We start from the raw sequence: 17104 nt of genomic DNA on the forward strand, positions 1-17104 counted from the left end.
TAGCTTGACCTAATTTTAGTGATTGGATTGCATCTCCATGCTCAGCGTCGCGTGCCGTGTGTCCTCAGGTGACGTCCCTGCTGCGGCGCGTCCTGCCCGAGGTGACGCCGGTGCGTCTGGCCAGCATCATCGGGGTGAAGGCTCTGCCGCCGGCGGACATCAGCGACATCATTCACTCCACGGAGAAGGGGGACTGGAACAAGCTGGGCATCCTGGACATGTTCCTGGGCTGCATCGCCAAGGCGCTGACCGTGCAGCTGAAGGCCAAAGGCACCACCATCTCCGGCACGGCCGGCACGGCGGCGGGCAAAGGGGTCACCACCGTCACCCTGCCCATGATCTTCAACTCCAGGTCAGCTGCTGTCAGACAGGAGGTGGGAATCAGCTGCTTCAGGACGGTTTCAAACATGTTTTTTTTTCCCTCTTTCTGCCATTTTCAGCTACATCCGCCGAGGGGAGAGCCACTGGTGGATGAAAGGCTCCACCCCTCCTCAGATCGCAGAGATCATCATCAAGCTGGTGAAAGACATGGCGGCCGTGAGTCCTCCGTCTGTTCATGCGTGCATTGTCGGCGCGATTGTGATTGAAAAGCGTCTGAACGCGGCGGCGTGCTGCTTTCAGGGTCACCTCTCCGACGCTTGGTCCAGAGTCACCAAGAACGCCATCGCCGAGACGATCATCGCTCTGACCAAGATGGAGGAGGAGCATCGCTCTCCCGTACGCTGCATCGCAACAACACGGGTGCGTGAGATTCAGACCGCAGTACTGCTCACAGCTCTAGATATTTAAACCGTATTTCAGTTAATCGTGTCCTGCTTGCTGTTGCGTGTCTCAGCTGTGGCTGGCCTTGGCGTCGCTCTGCGTTCTGGACCAGGACCACGTGGACCGGCTCTCGTCCGGCCGCTGGATGGGCAAAGACGGACAGCAGAAGCAGATGGTGAGAATCAGATCAACGGGTCGCGGCTCATCGGGGGGGGGGAAAGGGAAATGTGATCATCAGAAGGCGGATAAACGGCGTCCTGCTCTCCCGTCCACAGCCCATGTGCGACAACCACGACGACGGCGAGACGGCCGCCATCATTTTGTGCAACATGTGCGGGAACCTCTGCACGGACTGCGACCGCTTCCTCCACCTGCACCGCCGGACACGGTCTCACCAGAGACAGGTGCGATCCGGCTCACGCTTCATCGGACTGCGCGGGCCGCGAAGCACGTTGTTAACGTTGTTGATGTGCTTCCTTCAGGTGTTCAAGGAGGAAGAGGAAGCCATCAAGGTGGATCTGCACGAAGGCTGTGGGAGGACCAAGCTCTTCTGGCTCATGGCTCTGGCCGACTCCAAGACCATGAAGGCCATGGTGGAGTTCAGAGAGCACACAGGTACCCCGGCCAAGAGGACTGGGAGTCGGTCAGACCTCCAGCGTGAACTTACGTTTTGCTTTTCTTCTTCAGGCAAACCGGCCTCCAGCAGCTCGGACGCCTGCCGGTTCTGTGGGACCAGGAATGGGACGGAGCTGTCGGCGGTGGGCAGCGTGTGCTCAGACCCCGACTGCCAGGTGCTGAAACAGAAACAATGCTATGATCAGAACCTGAATTCTCAGAAGAAAAATGTGTGTTAACCAAAGGCAAATCTGATGAGACGGTTCTAAAAGGTGGCCCCTCGTGTCTGGTTTCCTCCTCCAGGAGTACGCCAAGCTGGCCTGCAGTAAGACCCACCCCTGCGGACACCCCTGTGGGGGAGTGAAGAACGAGGACGCCTGCCTCCCCTGCCTGCACGGCTGCGATAAGAACACGGGCTGCCTGAAGCAGGACGCAGACGACATGTGTATGATCTGCTTCACGGAGGCGCTGTCCGCCGCCCCCGCCGTCCAGGTATCCCCCAGCCGCCGCCGCCGCCACCGCCGCCGCCTCCTGAAAGGAAAACACTCCTGCGAATGTATTGAGAGCTCACCGGCTGCTGTGTTTCCAGCTGGACTGCACTCACGTGTTCCACCTGCAGTGCACCCGCCGCGTCCTGGAGAACCGCTGGCTCGGGCCTCGGATCACGTTCGGCTTCATGCTGTGTCCGATCTGCAAGGTAAGAAGTTAGAAACCGCTCCCTCCCACAGCTCGGAGCTCGTCCTTGACTGCCGGCGCGGCGTCTGTGTTTCACCGCCCGCAGAACAAAATCAACCACTCGGTCATCAAGGACCTGCTGGACCCCATCAAGGAGCTGTACGAGGACGTGAGGAGGAAGGCCCTGATGAGGCTGGAGTACGAAGGCCTGCACAAGAGCGAGGCCATCACCACGCCGGGGGCTCGCTTCCACAACGACCCCGCCGGCTTCGCCATGAACCGATACGCCTACTACGTCTGCTACAAGTGCAAAAAGGTACCGTGAGCCAGGGCCGGTCCGCACGGCGGACGTGCTCCCCTCGACCCGTCCTCCTCACGGCGTCCCTCTGTCCAGGCGTATTTCGGCGGCGAGGCTCGCTGCGACGCCGAGGCCGGGCAGGGAGACGACTACGACCCCAGCGAGCTGATCTGCGGAGCGTGCTCGGACGTGTCCCGGGCTCAGGTGAGTGAGGGAGGGGCCTCGGCTGCGAGTGGCGACTCGGGCGTTCAAACTCATTCCTGTTTGTTAGACAACATTCGTAAGGCTCTGCGGACGTCCCTCTGCTTTCCCTCCAGATGTGCTCCAAACACGGCACGGACTTCCTGGAGTATAAATGCCGGTACTGCTGCTCGGTGGCCGTCTTCTTCTGCTTCGGCACCACACACTTCTGTAACGCCTGCCACGACGACTTCCAGAGGATGACCAGCGTCCCCAAAGAGGAGCTGCCCCACTGCCCCGCAGGTGCGTCTGCACTGGAAGACTCTGCTTGAAATGATCTTCGTTTCTCATGAACCTTCAAGTCGTTCATATCAGGCTCTGGTTGGAAAATATCACGACATGTGAACAGCTCTTTCTTGCTGTAGAACAAGGGGAAAAACTAAGTTCCTGTCTTATGCTGTCTTCTTCCATAAGCGGTTTAATCTCCCTCGAGATTACGCGGCGCTGTTTGTGGACTCTGAGCTAGAATGAGTTTGACACGCAGGACTGAAGGAAACCCAGAAGCCGGAGCCGCGGGGTTTTCACCAGCCTGGAGAGGAGATGACGTGCCGATAATTAGACCTCCCCTTCGGAAAAATGGTCATCGCTATCAAACCACTGTGTTTTCTCACAGCGTCTTTAGCGCTGGACGTCTGTGTCTGAGCCGCTCGGAAACTGTCGACACGTCTTTTCCCTGCAGTGTTTATTCTTCTTTCTGTCATCTGACCTGAACTGAGTGCCCCCTTTCACTATTGTTTTTGGTCTGTTTGCTCCCAAACACACACACACACACACACACACACACACACACACACACACACACACACACACACACTGCAGCTGGATTTCCTCATGTTGTTACCGTCCAGGTTCTGTTTTATTCTCTGCTTCTTCAGAAGAAGCAGCGCTTCGGTTTCAGACTGTTTAATTTAGGAGGTTCAGCGACGTTGACATGATAAACAAACGTAGTGACATAGTTCCCTCTTTTGCTTCCCATATGCGATAAAGTTCTAATCCCTTCCTCATCCTGACCCTCTCCGTTTCTGCCTCAGGGCCCAAAGGCAAGCAGCTGGAGGGCACGGAGTGCCCCCTGCATGTGGTGCACCCGCCGACGGGGGAGGAGTTCGCCCTGGGCTGCGGGGTGTGCAGGAACGCCCACACCTTCTGAACATCGCCAGACTCCTCCTGGAAACCAGTCTGTCTACTGTGATCTCCGGCTGCCGCCGCTGACGCTCAGCCGTGAAGCTCAGCCCTGGCGCCGCCGGGCCCCCGCACCCCCCGTCCTCCTCCCTCCTCCCTCCCGGACCCCCGACCGGGTCCGGGTCTCCGCTCCGCACCACGAGCCCCTCAGGTCCGCTCTTCACACCAACATCAGTGTCCCGGCTCTGCTGCGAGCGCGAGCTGTAGCTCCTCTGATGCTAACCTGTACGAAAAAAAAAGACAAGAAAAAAGAACAATAGACTTTAAAAAAAACAAACAAAGAAGAAGAAGAAGAAAAAAAAAAAAACCTTGTGACGTGTTTGCATGCGGCCGTTGTATTCCCTCGGCTTCTATAGACGTTGCACATCTCCCGATCACTGAAGTGTAACAATACCAGATTAAAAATGAAATTTGCTTTAAGGCGAGGGTGGATCAGGGCGGGTAGGAGAGAGGAAAGAAAAAAAACAAAAACAAAAACAAGGAACGGGCCGTATTTCCAGCTTCCTCACTATAAATTTAAAATATTGTTGTATGTAAACTTTCTTTTCGTAATCTTGTACAGTATTCTCCACTGTCAAGTGCATCATGGGTTGACGGACAAAAAAAAAGCATAAAGAGTAAAAACAGACGAGCTGGTGGATAAGACTGTTAAGAAAATTATGTTTGGGAGGAAAATAGTGTACGATTTATCTAATCTTGTATATAATGATACTATTCAAAATAGCTGTATTCCGAAGTTGCTACTCTTCACTTCAGTTATTATTTGATATTCTGGGTTATGTTTTGAGCCAGAACTTTTAATGAAGTGCAATACTGGGTGTGCCTCCTATTTTGCAGCTGTTTAACCTTATGGAATGTATGTCAATAAAGCCACTGTACATTTTTATACAGTAGACAGTCGCCCCTCTTCTAAATGTCCGATCTCTTCTGCCGTCTGGGGACGAGATGGCGAAGACTGGCGCCTGCAGAGAACGGCGGCGGATGTTCAAATGAGGCGAGAAGAAGGAGGAGAAGCACCAAAACAACAAAAAACAACCTTTACAGTGGGACTCTTTACAGCTGAATGATTCGAGGGGGCCAGTCTTCACACCAAATAAAATTGTGCACCTGTAATGCTTTTCCCTAGTAGGAGGCCGGGGGGTTATTTGGGGGGAGTCGGGGAGGAAGGGGAACAGGTTTGGAAGAGGAAGAAGAAAAAAAAAAAAAAGCAGCTGCTGTTAAATAAAAGAAGCTTAATACTTGTGAATCTGCTCTGTAATATTTGTGGTGGATGGAGTTGAATGGTAATAAACCAGGTTCTTTGTTTCGCAAAGTACACACTGTGTCGCGCCTCAATGAGTGTTTTAAAGAGACCAGATGCTTTGGTTCTTCTGATCGCAGTGTCAAACCCAGAGCCGGCCTTTGGCGTTCATTACCGTGCAGTCCATAAAACACATGTTCCACAGAAAGAAAAGGAAAAAAGAAGCCTTCACAGTTTTTCCAACATTTTGTTCATGTGATACTATTTGGAGCGTCCATGTTTTAATGCTCTTTTCCAGTCCAAGGATCCTTCCAGCAGCTGGATCCTCCCTGCCTTTCTTTATTTGGTTGGCCGCCACAAGTTCTTGTTGAAATCAGTGTTTTATTTTATTCGCACTGACTGATATGTTCCATTTTGTGTCCTGCCCAGAAAGGCTTAACCGACTTACAAGTAAGAATTAATGTTTAACTTCATGGATACACAATAACTCTTTGGTGCTCTCTTGAACTTTAATCTGGTGGTGATGATTAAAAACCTGCACACACACTATAGTTATAGTGCTATGTAAACATGGATACTGCAGTTTAATTATCAACAATGGGTTTATTCTAATCGTATCATGGTTTTGTGTCACCAAATGTGTCAATTCCCACAAATCCAGCAACATAAGGAAAAGAAAACGGGCTGCATTTCATATAAAACACTGAATTCCTCGTCATGTGTTTTCTTTTTTTTTTCACATTTATGTGTATTTCCAAATAAATCAGCTGTGATTCTTTCAGCAACCTTCAAATCAACAGTGAGCAGTGGTTTAAAAAGCAGCAGCTTGATTCAAATTCCCTACAAAAGAATGTATGAGAGGGCGCATTTTGTCCAATTAAAGTGTGTATGAAATGAAGCAGGATTGCTTCGGCTTATTTTATAACATCCACACACGCTAACAAACAAAAATCACGGTTATGAAAATGCTAAAGGTGTTAATATAGCAGTTTACCATGTAACATTAAGTAATCTAACAGTCATTGCCGTTGTGTTGGATCGTACCAGTCGGGAAGCTGAATCAAGCTAAATAAGCTAAGCTAAATAATAAGCTAAACCAAACTTTCTACACTAATGAGCCTGATGAATAGATCACGTGTTACAGGCCACGCAGCAGTTTATCAAGTTTATGGATGATTATTAAAGAAGAAACAGTCTGTGTAACATGGAACAAAATCGATGAGAATTGTGAAAAATGTTTCATATCTATTACTATTTAAATGGTATAATTGACATCGTTGTCAATGAACAACAAGATGCATTCATGTGAATGTAGGACGTGATGCGATTGGTTGAATTTTTACCGTTTTTACGAGTTTAACCAATCCCTGGTGGTCTAGTGGTTAGGATTCGGCGCTCTCACCGCCGCGGCCCGGGTTCGATTCCCGGTCAGGGAACTAAGGTTTTTCTGTTGTTAATGGTATCTTATTTCCCGGAAATAGAAACCGAAGGGGGGACGTTCATATCAATCTTTCTTCTATGTTTTGTTTTCTTCCCTTTTTCTGTCCGTTAAATGTTTTTTTGGTAACAATAAACTCCTTTAGGTGCATCACGAAAAATATATTTTCATTCACTGACATATATTTCTGTCAGTTACTTTTATTATTTCTGTACAAACTAAAACGTTACCTAGAATTTTTTTGTTTCCCTTTATTTCTAAATGTGACGGTATATAATAGCAACCTTTTCTTTTTTTAACTTTGTAAACTTTTATTATGGATTATGTTTTTATTTTGATGAATTAACTACGGAGCCCCTAAAGGGACATATCTCTTCTCACTATAGAAAATTTTAACTTAAAAAAGTTGCCCATTTTTTTCGTAGTGTATTACTGAAATTTTTGCCAGTTTCATCCGTAAACTGTAAAATGTGTTTGTTTTTCTGTTTTGGATAATAGTACTGAAATTATAAACAAATTCGCATCAAATTAAGCCGCCTTGTTAGTGAGTCATCTGTCGAACATAGACGATCTTCTTCAGCCATTTTGCATCACCTTTCCCATGATGCCCCGCTGCTGTCACAACAACACTTCGCCATTTCGGTGCTGAGGGGGGCTGAGGGGTCTCCGAGGATAACTGTCCGGGGAATTAGGTCAGTGGAGTGGAACTGCTTGTCGCTGACAGTTCGCCCGCTGAAAGCGTCTCTGGCGGGTTTCCCCCCTCCGTCGCTCGGCTCGGTTCCCGCGGGCCGATGCGTGTTATCTGTCCGGAGCGGAGGAGCTATTCCAGCTAACGGCTCGCGAGCTAGCTGCGTGTAAACAACAAGGTAACGAGCTGGTTGGCCTCGCTAACCGAAGGTTCGGCTTTGATTTTTCCATAACGAACGTGTGTCTCAGCACATGGAGTGGAGCAGATTGGGCTGGAAGCTAATTTATTCTGAATGACAGTTGTGTGTTTTGGCGAGCTAACCTAGCTAAACTGTTGACTGGCGCCGCGTCGTATTGACTGTCGAACGATAGAATCACGTTTTTTTAGCTGCTAGCTTAGTTCAGCTAGAGTTCAGTAAATTTGTTTAATATTGCATTGTCACTACAGTATAATGCATCACGACAGTCACGTTTCTCCCTTTAAATGAAAATTAGCGTTTGAATTATTGTAAAATAGTGAAATCGTCTATGATCATCCCATTTCTCCACCCATTTGATACAGTAATAATACTTCTTCTGTCACACTGTAAAGTATAGGGTAAATCTGACTTTAAAATATCTTTTACTTAGATTGTAAGTCATATGGGCTCATCAGGACTGAACAATTGACTGATTAGCTTCAGATGACTAATCCCCAACTCATAGTTTAGCTCAGTTTATTTGAGTCGTGCTACCTCATAACTAATGCTGAGGAATTCATCACATGATCAGCATGGCTTCAGCATGTAAAGTTGCTGGTTTTGAACGACAATCTCAGGATTTTGAATGAATCAACACTTCTGTAAATCAAACAACCCGAAGCTTTAATTATGGTTGATGCTTAAGTAGAAAATTGTCCGTGTGAGCTGTGTTTACACGTGGAAATGCACTGCAGATGTTATCTGTGGACCACCGAGTGAGAGCATGCATCTTAACTTAGCAACTCTTCTTCCTTAATGTTTGTTTTTTTTTCCATTTAATTTATGTTTTTATCTCCCCTTTTGTTTTCACAACTGTGGAAAAACTAACACACGCTTTACACCACTGCTTTGAGTAAAATCGGGTTGAACATTCAAAACAGGATACAACAAAACCAATGTTGTCTTTCCGCTATATTTGTTTGGAAATGTTACCATGGTCAACTATTTGATCGTGTATCTGATTGGTTGAGGATAGAAATCAAGAAGAGGGTGTTGCTTGAATCCTGTTTGAGGCAGACAGTCGTGGGTTGTTGCACGGATGGTGTTGCACGTGCTGCACAGTCACATAATCTGTTTGATGAACGTGTTTCCTTCAGGATGAAGCGAATGAAAGGAGGAGAAGAGGGCAGCACCGGCTCCTCCAGCGCGAGCCCCCCAGAGGCTCGCAAGAAGGTGCGTAAGCAGACAGGCGAGGCGTCTGCGGCGACGGCGACAACGGCGGCGGACAGCGGCGAGCCGTCACCGGATGGCGACTGGGCCCTGCTGCCTCAGGAGCTCCTGCTGCACGTCTTCCAGTACCTGCCGCTGCTGGACCGGGCCTACGCGTCCCAGGTGTGCCGCGGCTGGAACCAGGCCTTCCACATGCCCGAGCTGTGGAGGTGCTTCGAGTTTGAGCTCAACCAGCCGGCGAGCTCCTACCTGAAAGCCACACACCCGGACCTCATCAAGCAGATCATCAAGAGGCACTCCAACCACTTGCAGTACGTCAGCTTCAAGGTACGGCGCGACGAGCCTCAGGGGGGTCGATACGGGCTTCGGAGTGCTGCGTTCTCACGTTTCTCTCCTCCTCAGGTGGACAGTAGTATGGAGTCTGCAGAGGCAGCGTGTGATATCCTCTCACAGCTGGTGAACTGCTCTCTGAAGACCCTGGGCCTCATCTCCACAGCCAGGCCCAGTTTCATGGAGGTTCCTAAGGTATAATAAACACTGACACCAGCAGACGGCCTCTTCATAGTTTCCTGCTGCACACATTTGGACAGAAAGTCAAAGGCATTCTTTTAGCAGCGGTGCGCCTTCTCGCATTGCGTTGCAGTGTTTTTACATTTCCTGTGTGGTATTCGCTCTGCATTTCTGCAGATAGCCTTGTTTTCAGGCTCCGTCTGATGAGGCCGAATAACTTTCTGCTCTCTTGCTCGTTCAGGGACACATTAGTGATTACTCCCACGTTCTGCGAAGGACGCAGGATTGTTTTGTCTCTGTCAGTGCTCCCATTGCGAGCAGGGACCGTCTGAATGTCTAAACATTATTTGCCATTGGCCTTTTTTTTTCCCCTGAGCTTGTTGTCCTTGTGACTTGTCCAAAGAAAGCTTCCAAACTGGCCGTTTTCCATCGCTGAGACGAAGCCAGACCTCAGACACCGAATACTTCATTTCCAACATAATCTGCTAATAACCAGACCTTGACTGGCATATTGTTTGGGACGGCAGAGACGAGCTGGAAGAGAATTGCAGTCGGATCTCAGCTGGTTTTCACACAGTTTCCATAGTGTGGGGTTGTGGGGGCTGGGGCCTGACTCAGACTGTAAACCCTGAACCGAACGCTGGCCCCTCGCCGGACCCACGGAGAAACACACACAGTTAGCGCCCTTCTGTACTGTAACAGTCTCAACGGCTGTCTTAATGTCTGCCAATACTGAGTTAGAAAGTCTGAAGCTTCACAGCAGTGGAGGTGTTCTGAAAGTTGCATTTACTTTAATTACTTTAGTTTGCGGATGTTTTAACGCGACATTTTTTCAGCCGACTCTGCTTCAGAGTCAGCATGGAGATTACTGGTTCTACTGTCCAAATAACCGCAGCCAGCAACAGTTTTGTTTTCCGTGAAGAAACGCCTTTCCTTCGCGCTCTTTGAGAGGGAGCTGTCAGGCCACTCACAGTATTATTATCATCATTATTATTACTATTTTCTCTTCAGTCGGGAGTTTAAAGAAAGCCTCCTGCAGGTATTCACTGTGATTGTAGGTTTAATCTATTTGATCCTTGAAGATATCCACTCATGCTCAGTCAGGAAGGCAAACAGCATGAACTCGTTGAACCTGTCACGCCTCCACCTTGGACCTGCCAACCATTAGTCCTCTGCTCACTGAAAGTTCCTCTCAATCTGGGTTTACATCTTAACCTTAACATGATCAGTGTGCAGAGATCACAACAATTTGAACGTGCGTCTTATTAAAAACAGAAGTGTGAAGGAGCTCTGTGAGTTTTTCACTCCCTCCTCCTGTTGCCCGTTAAAACGATTCGCCGTCTCTCCTCAGTCTCACTTCATCTCGGCTCTGACCGTGGTGTTCGTCAACTCCAAGTCTCTGTCGTCGCTGAAGATCGACGACACGCCGGTGGACGACCCGTCCCTGAAGGTGCTGGTGGCCAACAACAGCGACACCCTGAAGCTGCTGAAGATGAGCAGCTGCCCCCACGTCTCCCCCGCAGGTACAGGCTCCTCCCTCACCTCGTCTCTCTGCTGAAAACAATCACCTCCAGTCTCTGATCATTGTTTGAATCCTCAATTTGAGTCACAGGACGCGGTTTTAGGTCACGGGGTGTTTGTACAGTCTGATTGTCTTGTCTGATGCTGTCGTTTCGTATGGAAGATGGGATTATCACGTTATTATGAATGAGCTCCTCTGTGGTCATTTTCCTGGAGCTGCTCTGAGTTTCCAGCCCAGATGATTCAGTCTGTCAGGCAGGAGCGGAGCAAATGGGACGAGCGCCGCGGGCGCCGATTGATGGATGCATGCATTAAACGAGGCCGTCGGTGTGTGTGTGTGTGTGTGTACTTCCAGGCATCCTGTGTGTGGCGGATCAGTGCCACGGGCTGAGGGAGCTGGCGCTGAACTACCACCTCCTGAGCGACGAGCTGCTGCTGGCCCTGTCCTCGGAGAAGCACGTGCACCTGGAGCACCTGCGCATCGACGTGGTGAGCGAGAACCCGGGCCAGCACTTCCACAGCATCAAGAAGAGCAGCTGGGACGCCATGGTGCGCCACTCGCCCAAGTTCAACCTGGTCATGTACTTCTTCCTGTACGAGGACGAGTTCGGCCCCTTCTTCAACGACGAGATCCCCGTCACGCACCTCTACTTCGGCCGCTCGGTCAGCAAGGAGGTGCTGGGCCGCGTGGGGCTGCACTGCCCCCGCCTGGTGGAGCTGGTGGTCTGCGCCAACGGCCTGCGCCCGCTGGACGAGGAGCTGATCCGCATCGCCAAGCACTGCACGCAGCTGTCGGCCATCGGCCTGGGCGAGTGCGAGGTGACCTGCAGCGCCTTCGTGGAGTTCGTGAAGATGTGCGGCCGGCGGCTGTCGCAGCTGTCCATCATGGAGGAGGTGCTGATCCCGGACCACAAGTACTCGCTGGACGAGATCCACTGGGAGGTGTCGAAGCACCTCGGCCGCGTCTGGTTCCCCGACATGATGCCGACCTGGTAAAGCCGGCGCCGCCGCCGGCGCCGCACGCCGGGCCGGCCGTGGACTTCCTGTTTGTATGTGAGAGCCTTTAAAGCGCGGGCTGCAGTGGAGCGTCCGGCGCCGCCGCGGAGGACGTCGTCCCGCTGCAGGTCAGGATGTGATGTCTGTCTGGAAAACCGCTTCACCCGATCCTGAAACGCAGCAAGGCGGGCTGGCTTCCTCCAGCGGACGCCGCCCGCTCAAACCTCGGTTTTTCCAGCTGCAGGTGGAGTCACACGGACATTGTAGCCCGACTCTGATCGTCTGTAACATGAAAGAAGTCAGTCTGACGTGTATGTATGCATGTGTGTGTGCGAGACTTGATTTTTGTTTGTTCCTTGTTTTTTTTTTTTTTTTTTTTTTTTTTTGTAACATCGTGGAGTAAAAATGGGGACAGTCGCTCGCCGCTACGCTACCACTCGGCCTCCTTCAGACTGGTTTAATACAGCAGCTCTGCGGCGAACAATGAGGCTGAGTTTGTATTTGTACATAGGATCTGAAGCTAATTTAAAGAGGAGAGCGGCGGTAGTGTCTCATTCAACATGATTGTAGAAAGTGAACAGTGTACATAGACCTCTGTCGTAGTGAAGGTGTCCAGTGGTGATCGCTGTTGATCTGTTTTCTCCCTCGTCAGACCCGAAATCTGGGTTAGTTTCCCTCAGAGGAAGTCGTCGATGAACGAAGCACCTTACAGGAAAACCAAATCGAAACGGGGACGCAGCTTGTCCGCTCGGCCAAATGGCAGCAGCCATCTTCACCTTTATTTATACTGTTCGCTGAGCAGATAGCGAGGAACAGTATGCTGCAGTAATAGAAATATAGTTATGAAGAAGAAGCAATCAAAGATGGTTTTGTGTAAATACTGATAGAGATTGTTCAGAGTGGAGCCAACAGCTCGGCTGACGTCTGGGTGGCGTTGGATCAATATTTTATGTGTCTCGGTTTCATTAGAATCTTCTGCTTTTTGCCTGTCGAAGCTCCACAGCGAGCGTTCACACCTTCATTATAAGCATCGTCTCTGCAGATATCTCCCGGCCCCAACATCCATCCATCCATCCATCGAAGATCTGGCAAATCAGATGAGTGAAACGGACAGTTTTTTCTTTTATTTTCCTTTAAGAAGGAAGTTAAAATGCATCTGTATATAAAACGCTGTGTGTTTGATCATTTTGAATAGAGAAGCACGTATTTCCTTATTCCGCCCTCTGTCAGGGTCTCCTTAACCAACAGCTTGTCTTTTATAAAAACAGAAACGGAGTCGACCTCTTATTAGATGGATCTTTTTCATTCTATCGTCGCAAGAGAGGGAGAAGCTGCGTAAGTTATTGATCTGGAAAATGCTTTTATTATTGTTGACGAGGCGGCAGAGGTCGGATTTATTTCCTTTGGTTCGGACGCTGATCGGCGGATCAGACGTTGACGGCGCTCTGGAAGGAGGCTGGAGTCGGACATCGAACAAGTTCAATACAATCAGTAATGTGGCTTTGAAGTGTCTACGCGTAACAGACGTTTTTACACAGCCGCGTACAGGCCCATCTCAAACCTGCACTTTATTTTAGGTTTGGATCACATCACGAAATCTGATGTCTTTTGACACTTTTTTTATTTTTATTCTCTGCGACTCAAAATTGAAAATTCCTGAAAAAACACTACAGTAGCTGTGATGAGTTTTTTTTCTGTTTCTCAGATGTGCCTGTACATTGTCGGTTGTGTAAAACCGGGTTGTGAATCGGTGTGCTCCCGCCAGAGGCCTGCGCCACGAGGCAGGACGAACGCTCCTGGACGGGTCTCAAACCCAGACGGTCGAGGTTAAGCAGCAATGCGAAGCTGATCGTCACCCTGAGAGGATCCGGCGCCGTGGCTCAGGCCTCTGGACTGTCGACGCTTCGTTTGGGCCGTGGTTGAAGTGGACGCCCCCTGCCGATCGTCTGTGCTCATGTACATTAGCATCTCAGCGCTCCAGCAACATATCTTTATTTTGTAACGTAACGGTGGAACTGAAGCGAAGCCTCTTCAGCCGGCTTCTCTGACAGTTACTGTACCAACACCAGGTTCAATCACTTTCCTGGAGGTTTTATTGTTTTCTTGACAAACAGCTCTGTCAGTTAAAGGTTTTGGATTCAAGATGCAGACTGAGAAGAGAAATGGTTTTTCATCACTACCTTCTTTGTTTAGAGGGAACTCCACGAGACTTTAGGAGTGAACTGGTGTTAAAAATTAGTTTTTGCTTCTGTATGGCAAATATCTTGGTCTACATTTGCTTTACTGGTCAATTGTCATGAAATAAAAAGTCTTGTTTTTGACATTTGATCCAATACGGTAATAAAAATTGTGAATGTACTCTTTTGTTTGTTTGCCTGTTTCTTTTAATTCTCTGTGGAACTTTCAGGAAATCACATTTCTCTATGTGTAGAAGGTTTAAACCACGATGTGTGAAATCCAGGAGACCCGAGAGCGGGTTTAAATAAAAGATCAAAGCAGTGAGCGTCTACAGTTCAACATCCTCATGTTTTATTACAGATGTCAGAAGTGTCCTTGAGCAAGGCTGCTCCGGGTGGATGACCGGAGCTCCTGGATGAATGAATGGATGAATGTGTTTAAAAAAAAAAAGCTGCAAGGAAAAGGCCGCAAAACTCAAACCAGTCTGTTTCTCTTCAATTTGCTTAAAAATAAACTTTTTGTAAAGTAATATTTAATAAGAGCTCTGGATTGCAAACGAATCGAAGCGTGTTAGAGCGCGGCGGGGCGTCAAGGCAGCGGCACCTCCTCGTACGTGATCCGCACGTAGGGAGCTTTCATGGGGAGGTGCCAGTACTCGAAGTTGTAGTAAAGGTAGAAGTTGTGGTCCAGCACCACCTTCTTATAGGCCTCCAGCAGGCTGAAGGCCAAGTCTGTGAAGGACTGGTGTGGCCGGAAGGCGTGGTAGAACTTGCGGATGTCCTCCGCCAGGTTCCTCAGCGCCGGCTGTCCGAATATGGCGCTGTCGTTGCCCAGGAAGACGGGCTCGCCGCTGTACAGGTAGATCTTGGTGTAGTTGGTCTGGGAGCGGCTGTGCAGCCGGGCTCCCAGCTCCGACAGCTTCCTGTAGGTGCGGTGGACGAACTGCGAGCAGTCGTACGACTCGAACCACACCGTGGCGTTGGGGCCGGGGTCGGAGCGGACGGTCCACGTCTCGTAGTAGATCCCGGTCTCGTTGTCGTCCTGCACCCAGCGGGCCATGTCGTTGAACTGCGAGCCTGGAGACGGAGTGGAAAAAAAAAAAACCAAACCATCTGATCGTGCTTCAAGGTTTCTAACACTCCAGAAATGAAACCAGGTGAGAGTCTGGACCTGTGATCTCTCCTATTTTCTCCAGCGTGCCGTTCTGCGACCAGTGCGCGTCGTCGATGCCGTCGAAGAAGCAGGCGGCGCCCTGGTTGCACCAGAAAGGCGCGAGCTGCTGCGTCCTGAGGTGGGGGAAGGTGCAGTTCCCCAGCTGGAACAGCTCGTACCACTCCATGGTGAAGTTGGCCCCCGACTCGGCGCTGCTGAAGCCCACGGCGTCGTGCATGATGTGCTGGAAGCAGGTCGCGAAAAGGAGGAAGTGTGTTTTTCTACTGCCTTTGCTACGAATAAACGCTCACAGCTGCACGCCGGAGGCACTGACCAACTTCCCCAGCAGGTCGCCGTACTTGAACTCCCACACCGGCGTCTGCAGCCGGTACACGGAGATCAGGTCGCCGTCCCTCATGACGGGAACCCGGCCGTCCCGGTCCCCGGTGGGGCAGAACGGGAACAGAGCCTCACAGTAGGGGTCCACGTCCGGCCGGCGATCGAACCGCCTGCAAGGACACGAGAGACGAATCGGGAGTTCAGTCGTCCTCACTCAACTCAAAGTCTATGATTGCAATTTCAATTCACAGGTCCTCTAAATGTTTTTCACCATTTTCTGACAGTTTCAATAACTTTTATAAATATTCAGTGAGATGATAACAGATTTAAATGACAGGAAAAATCATTTGAAGCTAAATGGTACATTCTGGTGTGAGAATTACATTTACAACAACTTCTGCTTTAAACTTAGACAAATGTGAAATTCTAAAACAAAAGATTTGACTGCAGGCAGTCTGATAGGCTACTAAATAAATTAAATAAGAGAATAAGTCAAGTTCTCTTTTATGAAATGCATGAATACATAAATGAATAATAAAACAGCAGAGTAATGGACGTGTGTATGCTTAAAGAGTCTGAAAATTCTAGCACGAAACCAGTTTTTTTAAACGTTCAACTTTATAATAAGTCATTTTGGTCAGCATTGATGGACTGTGACCTTTGACCCTTACTCTGACTCTTAGCTCTGCTGGGCTCCAGTATTTAGCAGTATGAATGGATGAATGGTCTAAAATAGCATTTTGAAAAACTTCCACAAGTCATCCAAGCGTAAATAACTCTTTAAACTTCTATAAAGCCTAAGTGTCCTGTAATGAGTTTTAACAGAGCAGGTTGTCTGGTTGAATATTCTCAACCAAAATATTTAAAAAGTAAAGAAAAATTGTTTTAATTTGTTTTTTATTATTAAGCTAACCCTTTAACCTTCTGTCCTGTCATTAAAACTTATATAAAATACTAAAACCATAAACATTTTTACATATTTTATAAAGCTTTCCAGAGTCCAGAGTGTCTGAAGTCACATGAACGCATCACGAAGAACTTTGTCTTAATGTGATTACAATAAAGTTTCACTTTATTTAATTTCCTTCTTCTGTACTTTATTAATAAAAACCCGGGAATCTGGTTGATGAAAACAGGTTATAAGTACAATGTGTCCAGGTTGTTTGACCCACAGAGACAGACTCCGTGGTGTGTCTCGTGCTGTCGGGGCGCGGGGCAGCACGAGCCCGCAGCCGCTTTACCTGTACGGGACGGGCCACTGCTGCCGCGCGCTGCTCTGGACCGGAGCGACCACCTGAAGGAAGAGGAGCAACTCCAGAACCAGAAAGACCCCCGGGACAGACATGGAGAGACCTCCGAGCTGGACCATGGCGAGAGCTCCGAGCGGGGACCGAAGTCAGGAGGAGTTCCTCCTCATGACCGCTTCCTCATCGCTGGTCACGTGGTTTTGTTTTTAATGTGAAATCACATGACAAGAGTTAGGCTCAGCGAATGAATGGATAAAGGGAAATATCACGACGAAAATACTTTATTTCAATGGAAATAATAATTTGGTTGCGTTTATTTTAAAAAAGAGGAGGTTGACAAATACATGTATTTACCGCTGTACGCATCACCGCTTTTATTTAGAATTTTATACAATAATAATCTAATAATAATAATAATAATAATAATAATAATAATAATAATAATAATAATAATAATAATAATGATAATAATAATAATAATTTAATCGAATCTCCTGGAAAAGCTTTATGCATTTTCTCTGAATATTGCATTTCCGCTTTCCAGTTTTCATACATGAACAGGAACACAAGTCACAAATAAATCATAACATTCTGTGTACACATGGACAGATTAACGTG

General features: G+C 48.6%; 3 protein-coding genes and 1 non-coding gene across 19 annotated transcripts in view; 3 read left to right on the forward strand and 1 right to left on the reverse strand.

The window, feature by feature from the left end:
* The window catches only part of mycbp2 (MYC binding protein 2), a 58051-nt gene extending 50001 nt beyond the window's left edge, over nt 1-8050 (forward strand). For 14 of the 15 annotated variants that reach the window (XM_030111800.1, XM_030111801.1, XM_030111806.1 and 11 more), the window contains 13 exons: nt 69-352; nt 441-537; nt 622-741; nt 836-937; nt 1038-1166; nt 1245-1377; nt 1450-1553; nt 1681-1869; nt 1967-2074; nt 2159-2368; nt 2447-2554; nt 2668-2833; nt 3622-5084. In XM_030111800.1, the coding sequence (XP_029967660.1) occupies nt 69-352; nt 441-537; nt 622-741; nt 836-937; nt 1038-1166; nt 1245-1377; nt 1450-1553; nt 1681-1869; nt 1967-2074; nt 2159-2368; nt 2447-2554; nt 2668-2833; nt 3622-3737 (1866 nt within the window). In that variant the 3' untranslated portion in view covers nt 3738-5084. Of the gene's footprint in view, nt 1-68; nt 353-440; nt 538-621; nt 742-835; nt 938-1037; nt 1167-1244; nt 1378-1449; nt 1554-1680; nt 1870-1966; nt 2075-2158; nt 2369-2446; nt 2555-2667; nt 2834-3621; nt 5085-8039 lie in introns of those variants that run through there. The other variant, XM_030111814.1, reaches the window with a different exon arrangement.
* trnae-cuc (transfer RNA glutamic acid (anticodon CUC)) lies at nt 6374-6445 on the forward strand. The gene has a single exon. It is a non-coding gene; the product is annotated as a tRNA-Glu (tRNA).
* Nucleotides 7063-13979, forward strand: fbxl3a (F-box and leucine-rich repeat protein 3a). Of its 2 annotated transcripts, none has more exons than XM_030111816.1 (5): nt 7063-7313; nt 8471-8870; nt 8946-9068; nt 10405-10576; nt 10930-13978. In XM_030111816.1, exons 2-5 carry the CDS (start codon nt 8472-8474, stop codon nt 11568-11570), a joined length of 1335 nt encoding a protein of 444 aa, XP_029967676.1. In that variant the 5' UTR covers nt 7063-7313; nt 8471; the 3' UTR covers nt 11571-13978. The 2 variants fall into 2 exon arrangements, with proteins under 2 accessions (XP_029967676.1, XP_029967677.1); XM_030111817.1 differs by having other exon boundaries at nt 7081-7139; nt 10930-13979.
* Nucleotides 13980-14189: 210 nt separating this feature from the next.
* On the reverse strand, nt 14190-16662 carry cln5 (CLN5 lysosomal BMP synthase). Its single transcript, XM_030111822.1, has 4 exons — nt 16481-16662; nt 15235-15409; nt 14919-15144; nt 14190-14824 (listed from the first exon to the last, which is right to left on the reverse strand). The coding sequence occupies exons 1-4, from the start codon at nt 16606-16608 to the stop codon at nt 14337-14339; spliced, it is 1017 nt and encodes a 338-aa protein (XP_029967682.1). The 5' UTR covers nt 16609-16662; the 3' UTR covers nt 14190-14336.
* Nucleotides 16663-17104: the final 442 nt, after the last annotated feature.

Source organism: Salarias fasciatus, chromosome 16 (assembly GCF_902148845.1).
Source record: "Salarias fasciatus chromosome 16, fSalaFa1.1, whole genome shotgun sequence".
NCBI classification, from domain to species: domain Eukaryota; kingdom Metazoa; phylum Chordata; class Actinopteri; order Blenniiformes; family Blenniidae; genus Salarias; species Salarias fasciatus.